At 41.4% G+C, this 19,923-nt stretch overlaps 1 protein-coding gene across 5 annotated transcripts in view; it reads right to left on the bottom strand.

The window, feature by feature from the left end:
• CELSR1 (cadherin EGF LAG seven-pass G-type receptor 1) overlaps positions 1 to 19,923 on the bottom strand; it is a 168,392-nt gene that overhangs the window by 66,409 nt on the left and 82,060 nt on the right. For all 5 annotated transcript variants that reach the window (XM_027679276.1, XM_027679273.1, XM_027679272.1 and 2 more), the window contains exons 3-5: positions 12,201 to 12,423; positions 7,661 to 7,776; positions 4,516 to 4,604 (exon numbers count right to left, since the gene is read on the bottom strand). In XM_027679276.1, coding sequence (XP_027535077.1) covers positions 4,516 to 4,604; positions 7,661 to 7,776; positions 12,201 to 12,423 — 428 coding nt within the window. The remainder of the gene's footprint in view (positions 1 to 4,515; positions 4,605 to 7,660; positions 7,777 to 12,200; positions 12,424 to 19,923) is intronic.

Here is a 19,923-nt window from a genome sequence, read left to right as displayed (position 1 = left end):
AGTACTCAGACATTGGAATGGGCTGCCCAGGGAGGTGGTGGATTCACTGTCCCTGGAGGTTTTTAAGATGAGACTGGATGTGGCACTTAGTGCCATGGTCTAGTAACCTTGGCAGTGTTGGATCAAGGGTTGGACTTGATGATCTTGGAAGTCTTTTCCAACCCGGTTGATTCTATGATTCTATGAATTAGAGAATGATTATAAAACACTCCTAGTTCACTTGTAACTTCCAATTCTTCCCTCCTGGTGCTTTCCCTTCCAGAAATTCAATACAGAGCCAATACTTAGTACAAGTTCCATGTGCTTCCCTTAGGCACTTCCACTGAAACCAAGTGTGTCCCTCCAATGTAGGGAGCATCCATTGCCATCACTACACAGTAAATGAAACGACATTGCTTTCCTGCCTCCTCTGCCAGAATTCGTTTCCTTACTGCAATGTTTTACAGTGCTGGCACATACCAGGATTTGTAAGAATGCATCAAATACTTGAGCTGACAGCAAAGTGGTTTGATGCCTCTTCGCAAACACAGTGAACCAAAGCTGGCTCTGGAGTCACCTTTTACTGATGAGGTTACAATGGTTGTCCCTGAGCAACAGGGGACCTTTGTGATATGCATTAATTCTAAACAAAAATTTTTCAACAACACTAAAGATAAACATTACCAAGCACATCGCTTCTGAGCTGAGTACAGAAAATAATTTACAGGAGTCACTTCTATACTTAGTTCTTGTTTCATTATGGTTATTACCAAACTGAATTTGCGCAGGGTGACTTCGCACATCACCCGGATGCTGTAGAACTGTGTGCATTAAGAAAACAGCTGCTGCTAAAGTTTCCCACCAGAGCTGCCCCCTGCATCCAAGTCATGCACCCCTAGATGGTCAGGCAAATATTGTCCATGGAGCTGCAGGTGCCAAATACACTCAATCATTGCTCATATCTGACCATGATCAACTCAGGTTGCAGGAATAGCTTTCAGAGCTGTGAAAAATCATCTACGAAAATTTGGTTTGGTCTGAAGTGATTTAGATTATGTATCAAAGCTTGTTAGCCATTCTCCTCAAAAACTAAAGATGAAAAATTAACCTGGGCTGTGATGAAATCTAATACTCCATAGGTGAATTACATTATCTGAAAGCTCCAAAGAAGATGGAACCCTTTTTTTTTCCCCTTGCTAGATGCTATACAAATGCAGAAAGAAGAAAATAAACGGAAGGGTTTCTAGCTTAGTTTTAAATAAGATACTTTAAAGAAGCTTTACAAATAAAGGAACTAAGAAAGAAGGATGAAGCTAAGGGAGTACCTGATCCCAAACGCTTGCTGTGAGCACAACAGGAAATTTTTGAATTGCCTTTTATTTCAACCCGCACTACCACACGTCTCACTTTCTAAGGCAGGAGGAAAGGGTCCACCTCGAAGAAACCTGTCACTGCCCAAGGACACAGTGGCGGGTAGGAAGAGGACAGGCACAGCTGCAATAACCCCAGTAGCAGGAGAAGCAGCCTGGCAGCACTCAGCTGTAGGACTGTGAATAATAATAAAAGTTCAAAAAGTCTGTATGGCTTTCGCTGTGCAAAATAAGCACAGAAGTGACACAAGAAGGGACTGATGAATGGATAGACAAAGGTAATCATATTTATTAAATAAAGAAAACCTGCTGATGGAGCAAAAGGCAGACAGAGAGAGATGAAACTCACCATAACTGAGGGGTAAGAAAACACAGGAATAAATAACTCCTTAAGGGCTTTTTTGTGCTAGACAGACAAATGAATAAAATGGATCTCTATGGGTATGTGGGATGATGATTATGCATTTCCCATGGACATATCGGGAAGAGATGTCTACAAAGGAGCAAAGACCAGAAGCTCCCCAGGCAAACAGCAGAATGGAAGAAGGCGCAAGGAGCCCCACAGGGATACTGGTGGAGGTAGCGCCTGTGGCCCCACTGCCAGGGATGGGATGCTGCTGCAAAAGCATGACAGAGAGAGACAGGTAGACAGGAGGGAGGAGAGTCCAGAAGGGGCTGGAAGTGGGGATCAAACATGAGCTGGAGACAGGGAGGAGGGAGAGAACTCAGGGGAGCTCTGCCTGCTCAGGAAGGCTGCACAGTGTCTGAGCAGAGCAAAGGGGCTGAGTAGTGACATGATGATGATCTGACACTGTGGTAGGATTTTGGAAAGAGCAGACGGATGCAGTACCTGCAAAATAATATGCGTGTATAATTTAAGCAAACTCATGAGTTTTTGGTACTCTGTTATTCAAACATCTCAGCTGCATCAAGTTTAGACACAGCATCCCATTTATCTTGGCACAACTCAAATCCCCAAATTACCTCTGTCTTTTCAACCTCCTCACAAGAACTTTACTTCAAGCTTTGTTAAAACATGAAGTAGCCAAGAAACTGCTTTACAAACAAATACCAGCCTAGGAGAAGGCTTAACCCTGGGGCAGGGTGCGGGGGCAGCCCGGTGGGCAGGACTGCAGAGCTGCCTCCAGCTGCCACTGCCCTGCGGCACCCACTCCTTCTTTCACTACTGGAAAGCTGGTGCAACAGATGCAATTCTCAGCTATGCTGGGAAGTCCTGAAAGCATGCTAAATACATACGGGTTAGAATATCTTGTGCCATTTACTCAATATTGTGAGCTCCCCTCTCCAGCCCAAATTTAACCATTCTGGAATCAATACTGCTAAGGGGAAGGTGATGACCTCAGTCTCTCACACAGACAGCAAAGGGCACAGTGCTGCTTTCCACACAGTGACCCTGCTTTTCATCACTTTCATGTCATGTGAGTGGCAAAGGCAGCTAAGTCAGAGGTGTTTCCTGGTGTTTCCCTCTGCTCTCCCTCTCTGCCCTGAGTTTCCTCCCATTCAGTGGAGACCGGCTCATTTTGCTTTGAAAAACTGGGGCAGAAGAAGGAAATGGTGACAGGGAGCACGTGTTTACAATGAGAAAACACCAGCTGCTAACACGGCTCACCTACCAGTCTGTTTAAACCACAGCAAGCCCTGAAAATGAGGCAGGGGTTTATTTTTAACATTTGTGTCAGATCTCTTTGCCTTTTAAAGAGTGTCATGGGGCTGCTCAGGTCCCTTATCTGCTCAGCGGCACTTCAGTAAGCTGTTCCAGTGGATGTCTCTGCAGCTGTGCCCAGGAGACTGAAAGCTGGAGTGTCCCTCCACTGCCTCAGCAAGTGCCGTTCACTCTGCTAAAGTGATCCACTAAGAAATACACAGACAAGGAAATATAGCATATTGCAGACTGTAAGGAAGAGCCTCCCAATGTCCACATGGCAACACACCCAGTTTCACTTCTATTTCTTTGGGCTCAAGAGAGTACAAAGAATATTAAGTATATAAAGCACAAAACTTACAAAGTAAGTTTTAAAATAAAAAGTAATAAAAAAGGTTTTTATTTCCTCAATAAAATATCCTTAGGCTAGGAGACCCTATGTAGGAGTCAAAAGAAAATTTTAATCCTCCCATTCAAACTGCCACACAAACTGTGATGAAAGGATGCAGCGCTGGGAAATAAAGAACTTGCTGATCATATTAATCCTTCAGCTTTCATTCAGCTTCCTACACCAGCATCCTGTTTCCTTTTTAACAGCCAACAATGCTCCTCTATTTCCTTATGTGATCCCCCATAATGCTATCATGTCAAACTTAAAAGCAACACTTCTCAGTCACTAACCGAATCCTCTAATTTTTGTTAAAGATTATCGAAGAGCTCTGACATCTATCTGCAAATAGTGACACCATACACCTAAAAGCCTGTTTTCTGGTTCATCATGGAATGGCTGCTTTGCACAGAGACCCTGCAATCCTTTCGGTTCAGTCAGACTGAACCTGCTCTTGACAGTGACCACAGGTGTAGCTGTGGGACAGAGACCCTAGAGCCCACCTCTGAGTGCCATGGACTGCGTGTAACAACACTTTTTGCATTTCTATTGTGTATCTTTTTATATAGCAGACAAAAAAATTACTTAGTAAGACAGTGCTTTACAACTGAAAGGTGTCAACCATTATATAACCACATTTGCCAAACCAGAGAAGCTAGTGCAAGCTAAACTTGTCATTTTACTGAAGAAAGGACAGCTACAGGGAAGAATTTCGCTTTGCTTCAGAAAATTCTACAGAAGTGGTTTGTAGTTAACTACTCTGAAGGCTCCTGCATAGCACAATTCTTTAACAAGATCAAATCAGTGAAGCAGTTGTTTTAGATACACTGACACTTGTGAGGGTTTAAAGAACTCAAAACTAAAATAGTTCCAAGTACCTGAGGGTTCCCCTGGTAGTACTTCTGAAAAGGACCTACTAGGTCAAAAGCCCTCAAAGTGCCTTTTTGTCTCAGGCAAAGTGAGCAAGACCAGTATAATTCGTGCAGAGCTGTACCAATATGCCTGGATAAATAAATAAAATTCAGGTCACCTGCATACATCAACTCAGGGCTAGATGACCCATGCCTCTATTACTTTACAACTAATACAGTTATCACCAACACAATTAGTCTTACCTTATTGTAGTACTGCACCTGAACTGAGTGCCACTGCCCATCGCTGACCCCTCCCAGAATGAGCGGTGCCACTGTAGTAGTTGTCTCCCCTGGAAAAACAGGAAGAAGTTAAAAATAAGTCACCATCACTGCAAGAAACATGGAGAGACTCTCGTTGGGTGCAGGATGCAGTCACCTTGCTTCATCACGGAGGAATTTGAGGTTTTGTCCTGCGAGACAGGAAACATCCCCAGTTTCACAGAGTTATTCTGGTGCACAAATACCGGCTTCTGGCACATTTGGGTGAATGATGTTATTTTTTATCATGCTTCTGTAGAGCACAGTAGCAGATCCACTAGGTAGATACAGCTATTGATAAAAAATGTAGGAGGAAACGAGGAATGAGGAGAAAACATACATGAATTTTTCTGCATTTCTGCCAAAAGCAGGTTTTTTTAATATGATGAGCGTTGTGATGGGATCTTTTGTCAAGGAAGGGAAGCCTACTCCTTCACAGAGCTGCAAAAGTGAAATCCAAAAGTACTCTAACATAAAACCCCCGGTAACCTTGGTCCCAGCAAAATTTTACCAGTGATTAATGAAATTATTGGCAGCCTTTCAGTATTTAAATTTGAAAGCAAGTCTTTGCCATTGCAATTGGAAAGCTGAAGCTTTTAAGCCAGGACTGAGTCAGCAGAGCCAGCTCAGTAACCAGGCATATCTGTTTCGAGGTAGTAGCAAAATAAACATTCATGTTGAAAGTCCATAACAGGCCTGGCACGGAGAAGGGATTGCTAACTTTTGACTTTTTTTTTTTTCCTTTCTCTTTCTTTGGTGTTTTTGGGGTTTTTTTTGGGTTTTTTTGGTGTTTTTTGTTTTTTTTACAGTTAGAACATTCTACATAACAAATAACGGGAAAAGTAATTCCCCCCTGTAAGCTAACAAAGTTCATAGTATTGTTGAGCTTAAAATGTACTTTCTCTCTATTTGCAACAAATACCTGTGTGAAGTATTACTCCTGCATCCCCCACTCTCCTTTAACTCCCATCCTATATATTTCTTCTATTTAAACAACACATTTTCAGCTTAGCATGTATGACATCCTGCTGTGATGGATTTTGTCATTTAGTGATAAAAAAATCTGTGCTAATAATCAGGCTTTTTATTCAGCTATCAAGTTTCTGCATAAGGAAGTTCACCGTTCTGCAATCCTTTTGCTTTGTTTTCTGAGAAGAAGTTGTTGCGACAGGTAAAACAGTCAGATCAGGTGTCCAAAACTTGTACTGTTCGTTAAAAGCCACTTAAAACTATAAAACATAAACCATTCTCCTTCCAAAGAAAATACCATTTGTAACATACAGGACCAGACCTGTTCACAGGTGCAGTAGTGCAAATCTAAATTTAGTTTCATATATTTTAAAGGAGTTGCTCTGCATTTAAATGCATATAAGTGCAAGCAGAATTTTTTTTTCTCCATTCATCCTCAGGGTACCTTCCGAGCAATTTGGTTCAAGTTTAGACAGGTGGAGCAGAGCGACAGAAGAAAGCACATCTCTCTGACTGCAGCATGTTATTTCATTACACTAATCCATTCAAAAACCTGCCTTAAAATCTAATTTGGACAACTCCAAGGTAATAAAGGGGAAATGAAACCAGGTACCTTCAACCCAAAGGGCCCAAGTATGCACTTAAGCATCACTGGTAAATCAATGGGGTCACACAGGATTTACCATGGGGTCTGAGGGAAGCAGCCAACACTGCTGATGAGTTTGCAACACCAGCATGGACTGTGCCTTCACTTCTATGGCTTTACTGCTTGCAGTATCTCACTTTCCACAAAAATAAAACAGGAATTGACTTGAGCCCGCACGTCTATCCTGAATATAGATAATGGGAAATAGCAGGATTATTTCCTGAATTATGTGCCAGTACAGAGGCACAAACATCTCACTTATCTATATCTTACTCCACTTGACTTACAGGACAACAGCCCTTCTCAGATATTTGTTTCTGTCTCAATGGAAAAATACGCTAAACCTGTGACAACTAGAGGTTGTCTGCACTGCTGAGCTTTCATAAAGTCACCAAAGCCTGGCCAGTGAATGCACAGGTCTGCTTTTGGGCTGAAGCAGGAATGCAAGTGGTCCACTGAGAGGGACTTCAACCTACTGATGTCGTAGGGGTGATTTCTGATGGCTTCAATGAGCTTTGAGCACACTGCACAGCAGCATGCTACCAGCTTCCCCCGAGATCCCTTGTCATGGCAATTAGCACAGCTGGGCATGAAGTTTTGGATGAGACTTGGGCTTTTTAACTTGAGAAACAGCTCTCTGTTGAGGCTGGAATGGTCAGGGTTTGCTCTGATCACACTTTGTCAGGAAGAACTACTGCCAGGGCTGGTTTTCTGGAGGAATTCTCTACCATGGGAGAAAGCTATGGTGACAGGGATATGTGCCACTGTGAGCTGTGCTTGTTGGCCTTCCCCTCTCTCTTCTCCTACAAGCACTGGAAGACACTGTTTTAGTCCTAGTGCATAAACACAGCAAATGCCAAACCCTCCATTTCTTGTTTCCTAGCCCACCACAGCAATGAGCAGGCAGCTAAGTTCTCCTAAATTTGTTGTTGTTTACGATTTCTTCCAAGAGGAGGTGTTTCTGCAGTGTAGAAGTGCATTCCAGCGACAGCAGTACTCCTCACCAATCCCTAATGAATGGCAGGCAGTTTTCACTTTGCTAGCTTTTCCTTTGGCTCGTGCGGACTCTTTAGATAACATTTATGTGCCTACATTTCATTGATGGTGTAGTGTAAAAATGCATAAACACACAACATTTATCACACTGTGATAAAATGAAGTCTCATTTAAGCAAACATTGGCTTGGAGGCCAACATTCAGGCTAGTGCCAATCTTTTATAGTAGTCATAAACTCTGGCTTTTATAACTGATATGTTGACAAGCTCCTGCCTACAACAGCAAATGTAACCACCACAAACCGCTACAATCTGGAGTACTTCACAACACCTGGCATCAGTTGCTCACTGTGCAATATCAGCCAGTAAATTAATGAGGCAGCAAATAGCCATATAAAATCACTGAAGTGCATTTCCAAACGGCTTGAGAGAATCTCCTGACCACAGGCAGAAATGCTCAACTCAAGCAAGACCTCACCTGCAGAGAAGGTGAGCTGGATCTGCTCCTCAATGATCTCCAAGGCAATGAAGTCGTGCTTCTCATTGAAACGCCCATTGTAGAGGAGGAGAGCGTTCCTCTCCCTGGTTGCAAACCTAGAACACAGAGACGTGGGGTTAGTTCATGCTTAACGGCTTATGGATTAAAGATCGACGGTCAAGTCACCCAGGAGAAAGACGGCATTGTGTTCAGCAAATAAACGAGCCTTTGAAAATCTCTTCAGACAGAAAATTGTAAAATCGAGGAGTCAACAATGGGATAAGTCTACTTTTTCTCAATCAATAAGGCAAGCAAGATGGAAATTAGAGAAATGTACTCTTCAGAGATCTGCTATGGATGCTGACCCTCACAAGGGCTAAAATTAGGCAGACACAAGATGCAGCGTCGGTATCTGACCCTTGACAAACAGTAGCACTTACTACACTGCAAACAATCCGAAAGCTAGAAAGCATTTTCACATCAAAGGGGGGGATACTTGCTGACTGCTTGCTGTCTACAGGGTACAAAGAGAGTCATCAACTGATTAAAAAAAACATAATGGGGAGGCAAGGGAAAAGAAAGATAAGAGTTACTTTAATAACACCATGTAGACAATCAGGGTTCATCAATTAACAGGTCAGCCAATTGGAGGAGGGAAAGTAAACACTTAAATGATTCCACTAAATCAGCACAAATGGGTGTGTTTTGGTTTTATTTTTCTTATGCTTCAAATATGGGATGTATCACACCTTTCTTGCAGAAAAAGGGCCAACTCCACTTTTAAAAAAGCCTGTTTGGGTTTTTTTTGTCAGCACAGAACATTTTTTTGTAAATTTCTCCATGTCATATTTTATAATTTTTAATTGAATCCTAATATCTCTGGAGAGCTGCACACAGCTTTCATCTACTTAGAAATGCAAAAAATATTATTACACTTTACATAAACATTTTTACAAAGATTAATATTAGATAAAGAGAGGAAAAGAGAGAAACCATGGGAATTTCTTGTGTTTCCCAATGGCAGTGTAATCTGATTTTGTATCTTGAACTTAGGAAATATGCCTGATTTAAATTAACCCATTTTTCCTACAAATGAATCAAATGTTGGGCACAGCTAATGAAAACTGTCTTCCATGGACAGAAGAAATTACTCTTATACCTGTCATGTCCCATCTACTAGCAAGACTCTCATGTGATGCAAGAAAACCTGCATTCAGAGAATGTGAAAGAAGCAGTATTTTAGAAAATCAAAGTCTGGTATTTGAAACAAAAAGTTTCAAAACCAAAGAATATTTTTCAACTAAAGTTGTTTGTCAGATGTGTATGTTGTGGATCACACTGAGTAGAGACCTTTCAGAATTTGAGCTACATGGTAATGGGAAATTTTATTTATGGATTTTTTGATATCTTTGAAGGACAATTAATTGTTCTGGTTCAGAAAACAGAAGTAAAAATTTTGACATTTCCAGTAAAATACAAATTTCAAAGAATATGTGTTATAGTCCATCAAAATATTATATGACTGTTTAGATTACTTTTAATCGGTTTTGCTATACATATTTATTTCTAAATTTGTTTAACATAATACAGAATGATATTATACAAGTAGAAGGCAAACTAAATTAATTATGACAATACCATTGAAATATTTCAGTATTATCAAAACATGGACTTAGTTTTCACTTTTCACTATCAAACATTTCATCCAAAGGAATACAGTTCCTGTAAAACACTTCACAAGACTATATTTTTCCAGAGATAACTGCTTCATCAAAATATTTTGATCAGAGCTATCCAGAATATATATTAGCAAAGGAAATGGAAATACTATTATTCTTATAATTGGGAATAATATGCTTCTTCAGTGGGCAGAAATATTAAATCTGATTAGCAGAAACAGGAACCTTAGTTCTGTTTGAATATATTTTTCTCATATGATTACAATTCTCTATCATAATTTTAAGTATGAAACTACTATTTGTTAAACTATTCAATTATTAAGCTCTTTTGTATATTTCTTTACTCTTTGGTCAGTTCCATCTTTTGTATCATACTCATAGTTAAAGCACTACTGCCTTTGAACTTGTTTGATTATCACTAACTGTTTTTTAATAGCAGGGATATTTTTAATCTCATAACATAGGAAACAAAAGACACTTCCTTAGAGAATTTTGAATAAATAATGAGAAAACGTCCCAACTGACAGTGTCTCTTGGAGGGAAGGAGTAGTAAGTGTTGGAATTAAGCAAGGAAGATGTACAATGTTGGGAGCAGAAAGACATGGCTGGTCAGTTACATAAATACTTTAAAAAAAAATCACCTTTTAGTTACGAGACTGAACAATGCAAACATCCTGCTCTTTGCCAGAAATGAGTCATGAGTCAGTTAAGGCTGAGGGAAGACAGACACCTTGGGATTTTACCAATGTTCCCAAATCACAAAATATATAATGGCAAATCATCATCTAATCAAACCGCTAATTCTTGCTTATCCTCACATAATGTTTTCCACTTGCACTGAACGATAATAAAAGCCAAAGAGATAGCAAATGTAAATAAAAGTGAACTTCTGGTATGAAAAGCTAAATGGGTTGCTGTTCTAGACAGTGTGGGATAAACCCCATGATGGTCTAGACTTCTTATAATCATACTCAGTGGACTAAGTGGTGTTTACCTCATGACTAAATATGCCATCGTGGTTCTAAAGGCGGTGAAGAAACCCTGGTGTAAGCCCTATCTTGGTACAGTAGTTTGCTATTGCTCAATAACAGAGCATTTGAGTCACTTTAACTTGAAGTACCCTAAACATCAAAGATCTCTTCCTGAAAGCCTGAAAAATGACACCTCATGGCTGAGGGGACAAGTCAAGGGTAGTGGAGGCAATTCATGCTGGCAGCTAGCCCAGACCGCTCCTTTGTTTGCACTCACTGTACAGCCTGACAAGTCCAACAGAGCCTTTTGCTCCTCAGTTTTTCCGTGTACTTAGCTCAGATGCTCTAAAACAATCTTCATGGGCACAACTCTCCCTTACCTTGGCTCATGTGCAAACCATGTCTGTGCTTTCTGATTTAACCAAAATATCAAGATTCCATAAAGTTTCAGGTTTTAGGCTTAAGGCAGAAAAAAGAAAAAATGATAGAATCATAAAATGATAGAATGGTTTGGGTTGGAAGGGACCTTAAAGATCATCTAGTTTCAACCAGGTGTCCCTGGGCAGGGACATCTTCTACTAGACCAGGTTACTCAAAGTCCGATCCAACCTGGCCTTGAATGCTTCCAGGAATAGGGTATTACTTACCTATATTAAAAGAAGCATTACATGGGGAGTCTCTCTGGCATCTTAGTTCGGGAAAGTAAACTATGCTAAAGGACAGAACTGAAAAATATGCTGGAAAGAAGTGGCCTGACAGATGTAAAACAGATGTAAAATGACTGGGTGCTGAATGGGACACATACCTAAAGGTGTCCTCGTTGAGCACTTTACTTTCTCTGGACAGACACACAAACACGTCTGTCCTTGCAGCTGCTGTTGTACCTCTTAACAAATCCCCAGCCCTGCCCTTTCGGGTCAGGACTAACACATTTTGTGCTGTTTACTCACAGTCAACTGTGAGGCAAAACCAAAGGTCAATCCTGACTGGCTAAACCATGGGAAAGCTGCAAACAAACCCCCTCCCCAGAGAAGAGGCATGTGTGCACCTGGAGCTCTGGCTCCACACCAGGCAAGCCGTATGTCTGACCCAAGAAGTCTTCTCCAGAAGAGGGGAGGGAGAGCCCTAGTCCATGCAGTGTGGCTGGTATCATTGCTCCCCCTTGCCTCCCTGAGCACCCTCAGAGGAAAAGTGACAGCCAGGCCAGAAGAAGACTGCTCAACATGGGGGTACAGGGCAGATGGGACGGGGATGAGACTTCTGGTGCCTGGCAGCCAGGATGGGACCAGAAGCAGGACTTGGGTGTGAAGGTCAGGAGGAGTAAGGCGAGGAGCTGGATCAGTTGGGGTTGTCACAAGCCCAAGGCTGGGAACCAACCGAGAGCAAGGAGCTGAGGAGGACCAGCCTGTGCTCAGCCATGACCTGACATGCCCAGGTCCTCTCACAGACTGGGAAACAGAAGATGGGAAGAGCACTCTCAAGCAAGCAGCACAAATGGATTGGTTCTGCAGCCAGTCTGAAGGTCAGGAGGCCACAGGCCCAACTAGGAAAAGTGTCAAACCCAACACACACCCCAGCATTTCTGCAGCTGAGGGCTGTTGAAAGCTGGCCAGAGAGTCCTCATGTCCCCTCTTCCTGCTCCATAGAGCTGAGTTATAACAGGGAAAGTTGTGAGTGACAACAGGGAAAGCAACTCAGCAGCATCCTCAGCAGGGTAGAAATCAAATGCTTTCAAATAACATGCCTGTGCCCTGCTCACAGAAGTCGCTGTCAGAAATGCCCCAAATGACCTTCACAGGTAGGCCTTCGGTGGGTGGCAATGTGTAACAAACAGCCCCAAGCTCAAATGAGAAGCCACTAGCCACAGAACCCTTCCCCATTGGGACTTACATGAGGGAGACGGTGAAGTGGAAACGCTGCCGCAGCCCCTTGAAGGTGATAAAGGACTGCGGGGGGAAGCTCCTGGTGGTCATCTCACAGTAGGGCCGCTCATACTCGCCTGGGGGGCACTCGCACTTGAAGCCCCCAATCAGCAGGTTCACGCAGGTTCCTCCGTTCTTACACACCCCTGGAGCACAGCGGCCCGAGCGCGCGTTCACCTCACAGTACTCTCCTGCAAGGGGAGAGAAAAACATCAGGGAAGGTGACACTTCACCCCAGCAACAAGCTGTGACATTCAGCTATCCAAGTGGTTCTGCTACAGGTTAAGCTGCTTCCAAACTGCTGCATTGACCCCTTCTGCAATCGAGGTACAAGACTCTCATTGATGGGGGGTAAGGATGCCACATCCTCTTTCAAGCATGAATTTTCAGGGGCGTGCAGGATATGATTTGCCAAGCAATCCTCTTGCAAATATTCAACAACATTGGTTTGGTTTTCAGATTCCTTGGCTGCTTCCAAACTGGGTGACAAATACAAAGCTGGTGACAATCAGTTCTTTATGGAAGGGGGTAAAAAACCTACACATTCCCTGTCAACAAAAATATATGTAAATAGTTTTGGTGTTTCACTGTGGTTGAAAATTGTGTAAACAGATAAATGTTTGTACCTCATCTTCAATGGAATTTGGTTTTGCTGCTCATGGCAGAGGCAGGATATAGCTGACCTCATGATGAAGCTCTCCAAACATTTAAAGCAAGAATAAGCAGAATACGGACAACATATAGATTGCTTCCACCTTTTCCCACACATGCATCCTGAAGGTGAAGGTCATTTTCTGAACCCTTTGGACATGGGCATATTAACTTTCCACAGAAGTTATGGATTCTGTGTACTACTTGCTGAAGTTGTTTCCCCCTTAAATGCTTTGTCTTTATTAATCTTAAAAGTATGTATTAAGACATGTTAAATGCAATACTAAAGAATGTCTTGCTTGGTACATATACCGTGGCTTTTTTTCCTGTGTTTGCCCAAAATCTGAGAATTAATCACAATTTAAAAAAAGTAATGCACAGAGGATATTCACCTTAAAAAAAAAAGCTGCAGTTGGGACAAAAGCAGCTGCTGAATTAATCATTGTACAGAAAGCTAAACCCTCTACATGAGTTAATTAGTTAACATTTATGTTTTGGCATGTGTCTTCCTAAGGTATAAAGCACGTTCACATCCTGCAAGTAAAACCGTTCAGAGAAACTGGAGGTGGCATATATAGTTGAATTTCACCCAGTAACAGTGTCTGACAAACAAATGTAGAGCAAAACTACTCAACAGCCAGCTGAAGGAATACATTTCCAACAGTTCAGTGTTTGCATGATTATTCGCTACCAGATTATACAATTACATTGGGACAGGCTCTTTCCAATGTTGTCCATCAACGAGACAAGGGGCAATGGGCACAGACTGAAACACAAGAAGTTCTATCTGAGTATAAGGAAAAACCTTCTTCCATCGAGGGTGACAAAACACTGGAACAGGCTGCCCAGAGACACTGTGGAGTCTCCTCTGAAGATATTCAAAACCCATCTGGACATAATCCTGTGCACCCTGTTCTAGGTGAACCTGCTCTAGAGCAGGGGGTTGGACTAGATGATCTCCAGAGGCCCCTTCCAACCCCAACCATTCTATGGTTCTGCTTCTGTGATTGATTCAAGCACAGTTAAAACTGTGAAAATGCATTCCTGCAGGAAAGTAAAAGCAGCAGGAGCTCTGGGCAGTGACTCACAAACAAAGGAAAATTTAAATGGAAAGTTTTGCTCCAGTTGCCACCCCCACAGCCCTGCTCCCACAGGTTCCCACGCCAAAGCTGCCCACACTGGGTGGCAGGCTGCAGCCAGCAGTACTGCTGCATCCAGACCTGGATCTGCATCACTTTTCTGTTCCAAGCTGTAAACTGTGATAGCTTGCAGGTGGTTTAGCCACTGCCCCAGGGGTAGTGACCTCTGAGACAAGGTGAACTGGGTAGCCTGACTGTTTTGGTCCTTCAGCTTTGCTGCCTTTCTCTTCTCACATCAGCATCAGGTGCCTCTCAGACAGGTACGATTTAAGCTGGCAGAATGCAGAGCAAACACAACACTGCTATGATCAGCAGCCAGACAAATGCACACCCCATCCAGGTTGGGCTCAGCTCCAGAGGATGGACCTGCTCTGCGCATTACTCTGAAGTACATACAGCCTTGAATTCAACTTCCTGTCTGTGCTTAGAGCTTTTCTGATTCAGCACTGATGTTCCCATATTCTCACTTTAACATTTTACATGAAATGCTGTGAAAATCACTTGATAAATATCTTCCTGTTTCCAGTTGGTTAAAGCATGGTGCTAATAACACCAAGGTCACGGTTCGATCCCCATACAGGCCATTCACTTAAGAGCTGGACTCAATGATCCTTGCGGTCCCTTCCAACTCAGAATATTCTGTGACTCTATGATTTATCAGCTGTAAGTATCAGGCAAGATTATGTGAATACACCTTCCTTAATACTTTAAACGCTCTACAATGTGTTTCTTTTGGAAAAAAAATTGTATACATCATCCAAGACAGAAAATTCCCTCAGTGTATTGGATACGCCACACAAAGCACACACACACATCAGATGCTCTAAAGGACACTTACAGAAAGCACTTGCTGGTGATTCACTGCATAAGGGCAGCCAATCCTCCTTACACACATATCTTGTGTACCAAAACTCTCAAAAAAATGGAAAAATGCAAATTCCTATAGAAAGACTAAACACAGGTTTGTTGCTTTAAAAAAGTAGTAGGATATTTTGTGAAATGACTCTCCAACTCACAGAAGAATGTAATCTTCAAGGCTTTCTGAGAACAGAATGATTTATTTTGTAAAAGCAAATAACATGCAGGCTTGAATACACAGAGAGAAAAAGGAGTGTGCTAAAAGGAGAAATTCCTGGCATTGCAGCATGCTATGGAAATGCCATGGCAATACAGAGGTGAAATATAAAAGCCTAAGTTGGAAGTCATTGATGGCTCTGTATTAATCCTGTGATATAACAAGAATGTATAGACCATTTGTTTAGATACCTATACAGTCATAAAACTATTTAAGAGAAAAGAAAGCTTACAGAAACGTTCTATTGAATTATGTTTATTATAGCTTTTCATTATGATGTTTAAATAAGTAATTTAAAAGAATATACTTCAACTTTAAATAAGATCCTTTGTCCTATATTCATTCAGCTATAGCATCACTGATGTCCCAGTTACTAAAATTATTCTGAATTCTCTTTAGTCTGTAATGTAAATGAGAACTGCATCTGATGCATAGTCTTTGATGTTAAATTTTCACATTTTATGTGTATTTACCAAAATGTATTAAAATAGTGGTTTTTAAATCTCTACAGTACACCCAAGGCGTCACTGTGCTTCAAGGCACAAAGGTTACCAAAAAACCTGATAAATCCTTAATTACCCTTTTTTCCAAAAGTGCCCAGAAAGTCTTAGAAACTGAGTATTTTTGCCTTTATGAAGTAGCCATCTGAGCAAGAATTTGAAGCAGGACTTTGATCAGGATTGGCAACAGAAGGCACCTTTGTGTTGCTCTTGGGTTTGTCACTTCCAAGGGTGGCCACCTCCTCCCGGACACATTGCCGTCCCATAGCTCTGCCCTGCAGGAGTTTTGAGGCACAGCCTGAAAATCATCCTCAAAACTTGAACCAAAGCCTGCATGAACTTGAAGGAAGAGCTGGTTGCTGTCTGAAGCTGGTGTCAGAAGGCCCTAAGGGAAGAGCTACTTAAGGAGCAGAAAAGGAAGGGAACTGCATCAGCCAGCCTTTGGGAATGAAAAGCACTTGTGTGCCTCCTTGCAGCAGAAGGTCAGAGGGCTGGGATGCACCATCAGAAGGGATGTCTTACAGTCCAGTAGGAAAAAATAGCACAGAAGAGGGAGAGCTGCTGGGCAGTGAGGGTCTGGAGGGGCTGGGATGATAAAAGTACAGCCCAAATAGCCGTTGCACACAGCCTGGGGTCAGTCTGTGATGCTGGCAATGCTGGTGTGGCTCAGCCCTCACCCAGCCTGTGAAACTCCCCTTTGCCTCTCATTTCTTTGGCTAATATAATTTCATTTTCACACTGGCCTGCATTTTAGGAATCACTGACCAAACTAGTTACATATCACAGCTCTGTGAAATCCAAGCAGAAGATGTGAAGCTTCACCCCTCCAGCTGCTAAACCTAAAGCATGCACTGTCAGATAACACGGGCCATGGCTGCCCGTTATCTGCTGGCAGATTCCTGGGCTTTGAAAAAGTTTCAGCCCTTGCCAGAAAATGATTTACTGTTACACAACAGTAGCTGATCTTATAGGCTCCCAATTAGTATTGATGACTCTTAAAGCTATGAGTCCTGTGGCTTTTCCACAGCCCTTTATGCAGTGCTTCCTAGTTTTAAAGCCCTTGAGATCACAACGCGATAGTTGCTTTTGACGATGTGTCCTACTCACAAACATCCTGTCTTTAATACATACCTATCCTCTTTGATTTTAGGACTAACTTTAAAAGATGTTAATCATGAAATTTCTGTTATTAACTTTATGTAAGTAAGGACACCACAACATCAGGTGCAAAATAACAAGAACATGCAAAGCCAAAGTCTGGCTAGGAGATTTGGTCGTCCTCTGACCTATTCCAAGTAAAGTAATGAGAGTTTAACCAGCAAACAATAAATGGTGATAGAAAAGTGAAAAGAAACAAAAACTATCTTAAAAATGAGAAAATAATCTCACAATTGCAAATGCCTTGTGAGCTGATCATTATGGGTTTCAAACAGCACTGGTGTGCATCAGTGAGCTGGGCTTTCAAGAAATCTGCCTGTGGTTTAGCTGGCGAGTTGCTTGACCTTACAACAACAATGTATAACGTTTGAAAGCTTGCTGAAAACAATCTGATGGCATACAAATAAATACAGAATTTCTCTACAGATCAATTTTCTGCAGTGTGTTTTCCCAATATCCTGGTTTAGGGACTAGTTCTCAAAATTTTGTACTATTCTCTAACTGTTTTCAACTGAAACACTACATTAAATACATATTTACATGAAGCAGCAGACCTGCTCTGATGCTCGTTTCTTTTTTTCCAGTTTCCCTGCACACATGTTAATTTTTCACCCACTATCTGTAATTGTTTTACTTGAACCGATTCTTTTCTCCTTTTCTTCATCCTACCATTTGCTCCTAGACACATATTAATCTATATTAACATATTAATCTCTATGTTTGTAGTTGCTTTACCAAAATGGAAAGCATCATGAGAAGCTGATTTAAGCAGCCTGCCTAAAATGATATATTTTAAAGTAGAAAGGAAACCAGAATGGAAAGCATTTTGAGAAGCTCATTTAAGCAGCCCGCCTAAAATTATATATTTTAAAGTAGAAAGGAAAATCAACAAGAATTAAGGCAAAAGGAGAAACAAGAAATAGGACAACTAAATTCTTCAAAGAATTCCCATTGACCCATTGCCCTAATAAAGAACTATAATTAAAAATGTATTTGCTATCTTGCATATTATGGGAAAATCAATACTACTTTTCCTCTAGTAACTAAACCACTACTACCCTTACATGACAATTGGCACTAAAGTAATCAGTGCACTGAGTAATAAGAAGGTTGTTAAAAACAAATTAGCTGCAGAATCAGCCTGGAAATCTCTACTGGGACAAGAGATAAAGAGGCTGGGATCCAACGCACCTGCTTTAGGGGTTGTTTCACCATAGTTTAGATTGGGTGGGAGTTACCCTAGTCCCCTCCTTTCCCTAAGCATGCTGCAGTTTCCTCCCTCTCCCTTGTGCTGGCATTCCTGTAATCCTGCAGTTGACTGATCTGTAGAGCTAAGATGGCAAAACACTATTCATTTCTTTACTGAAGGGTTAGTGATCTTCTGATTAGGTCCCTCCTAGGATTGATAGGATGAATAGCTCAGCAGGCACATGGGAAGGAGGCAGGATCATGCACCCAGGAATAAGAATGAAGGAATGGTCTTAGAAAGGTTTAACTGTTATGGAAATACAGCTTTAACCCATTTTAGATGGCTCATGTGTGAGTCTAGTGGCTCAATGCTTCACTTAGGTGAACTGGATCAAAACCTTCAGTAGATACTCACTTCTCTCCACTGACTGTGCATGGATATACTGCAAGAAAATTTGCCTAAAGCACAGGTGCAAGTCAAATAATCAAATTAACATTGGATTTTGGCCATAAAGGGAAATTCATTACTTCAGTGGCTCTGTGGTGCATGAGCCTACACTCAGAACCTATTGAGAGGTCAGCCTTACCTCCCAGCAAATTCCACTTACCAATGAAATGCTAAACAAACAAACAAACCAACAAACAAACATCTGCTGGTTTTATGAGAGAAGCTAGAGAGCAGTTACCCAGAAATTAGCCAAGTCATTCTGAATGAAGGAGAAGCTGAATCAAACAACAAATAGAACAAATAGAAGTTAGAAAGCATTGGTGTACTAGTAACCAAGATTAATTAGAAGACAACTATATTCATGTACTATTTTACGCAAGTGACTCAGAAAGGTTATTTGAATAACAGAAGTAAATCTGAGTCCCTTAGAAATCAATAGCCAAACCACTCCTGTCACCTCAGAGAGGCCATGCAGACTCAATACTGACACTGACAGTCATGACTTCATGAGCTTTCTGCATTACGCTGCTATTAAACCTTAAATTTGAAAATACAGTGTGGTTTTTCCTTCTACCTACCTGTTCATTTATGTTTTTAGATTTGGGACTGATCTAGGTTAATTAAAATTAGCCCAAATCCTCTTACAGGGAGAAACACCAGCTTAAGGTCCATTTTGGGGTCTGCTTAATTTTTTTTGCTTTCTGCTCCCTTTGCTGCTTTCTGCCCTATAAAGGCTTATTATGAGAAACAGGTTAACGTAAAATAACACATAAATACACACATAATTATACACCACACATACACACTCACACTGTTTAGAAGTAAATCCTGCTGACTTGCAATGACAGCTGTCCTGAGCAATTTCAGTTGCTAACCATTCCAGATTTAATAAGATGTATTTGCAAGAGAGTAACCTGAATTTAAAACACTAAGGAAAGTAACAGCAAAAACATTCCTCTCACATTATATATATAGCTTGCCAAGTAGCTCTCTGAGGTGATAGACAATGATCCTATAATAAGATACTCAGGAAATCACCCTTTTTCTCTAGATCTAGTTTTATTTCTTCCATGGGCATAAGCAGTAAGCTCTGAGCTGGTAGGAAGAAGGTGTGAAGAATTATCAGTGGTCTTTCGTGGTCTTTTGTGTATATACATATATATATATCTCATACCTCTCCTGTACAATCACCCTTCTCCCTTCCTTGTGCTTCTTCCATAAAGTTGCCCCCAGGCATCCCTGATAACTCACAAATCAGATTTCCAAAAATCATAAGACTCAGTTAAATAAGGGTCATAAGATCTTTAATCATGAGATGCTTCAAAATAATGAATATGAGAGGCTTTCTATCTTCTTTTATTTGCTTCTGAAGCTGTGGGTGGCATCTGTTGGCCCAAGGCATGTGAGAGCTCTTGGTGGTCAAATTCCACCCCAAAACACACAACCAAAACTGTCTGCTCTGAGGGAGCTCCCATTCCCACTTCCACCCCAACAGGATGATACTACTTGACCCTTCACAGTTCTTCCCACCA

This window comes from Neopelma chrysocephalum, unplaced genomic scaffold, assembly GCF_003984885.1.
Source record: "Neopelma chrysocephalum unplaced genomic scaffold, ASM398488v2 Primary Assembly neopelma1_45, whole genome shotgun sequence".
Classification (NCBI taxonomy): Eukaryota; Metazoa; Chordata; class Aves; order Passeriformes; family Pipridae; genus Neopelma; species Neopelma chrysocephalum.
Note: the sequence above shows the minus strand (reverse complement) of the source record. Positions and strands in the feature narration are given on the sequence as shown.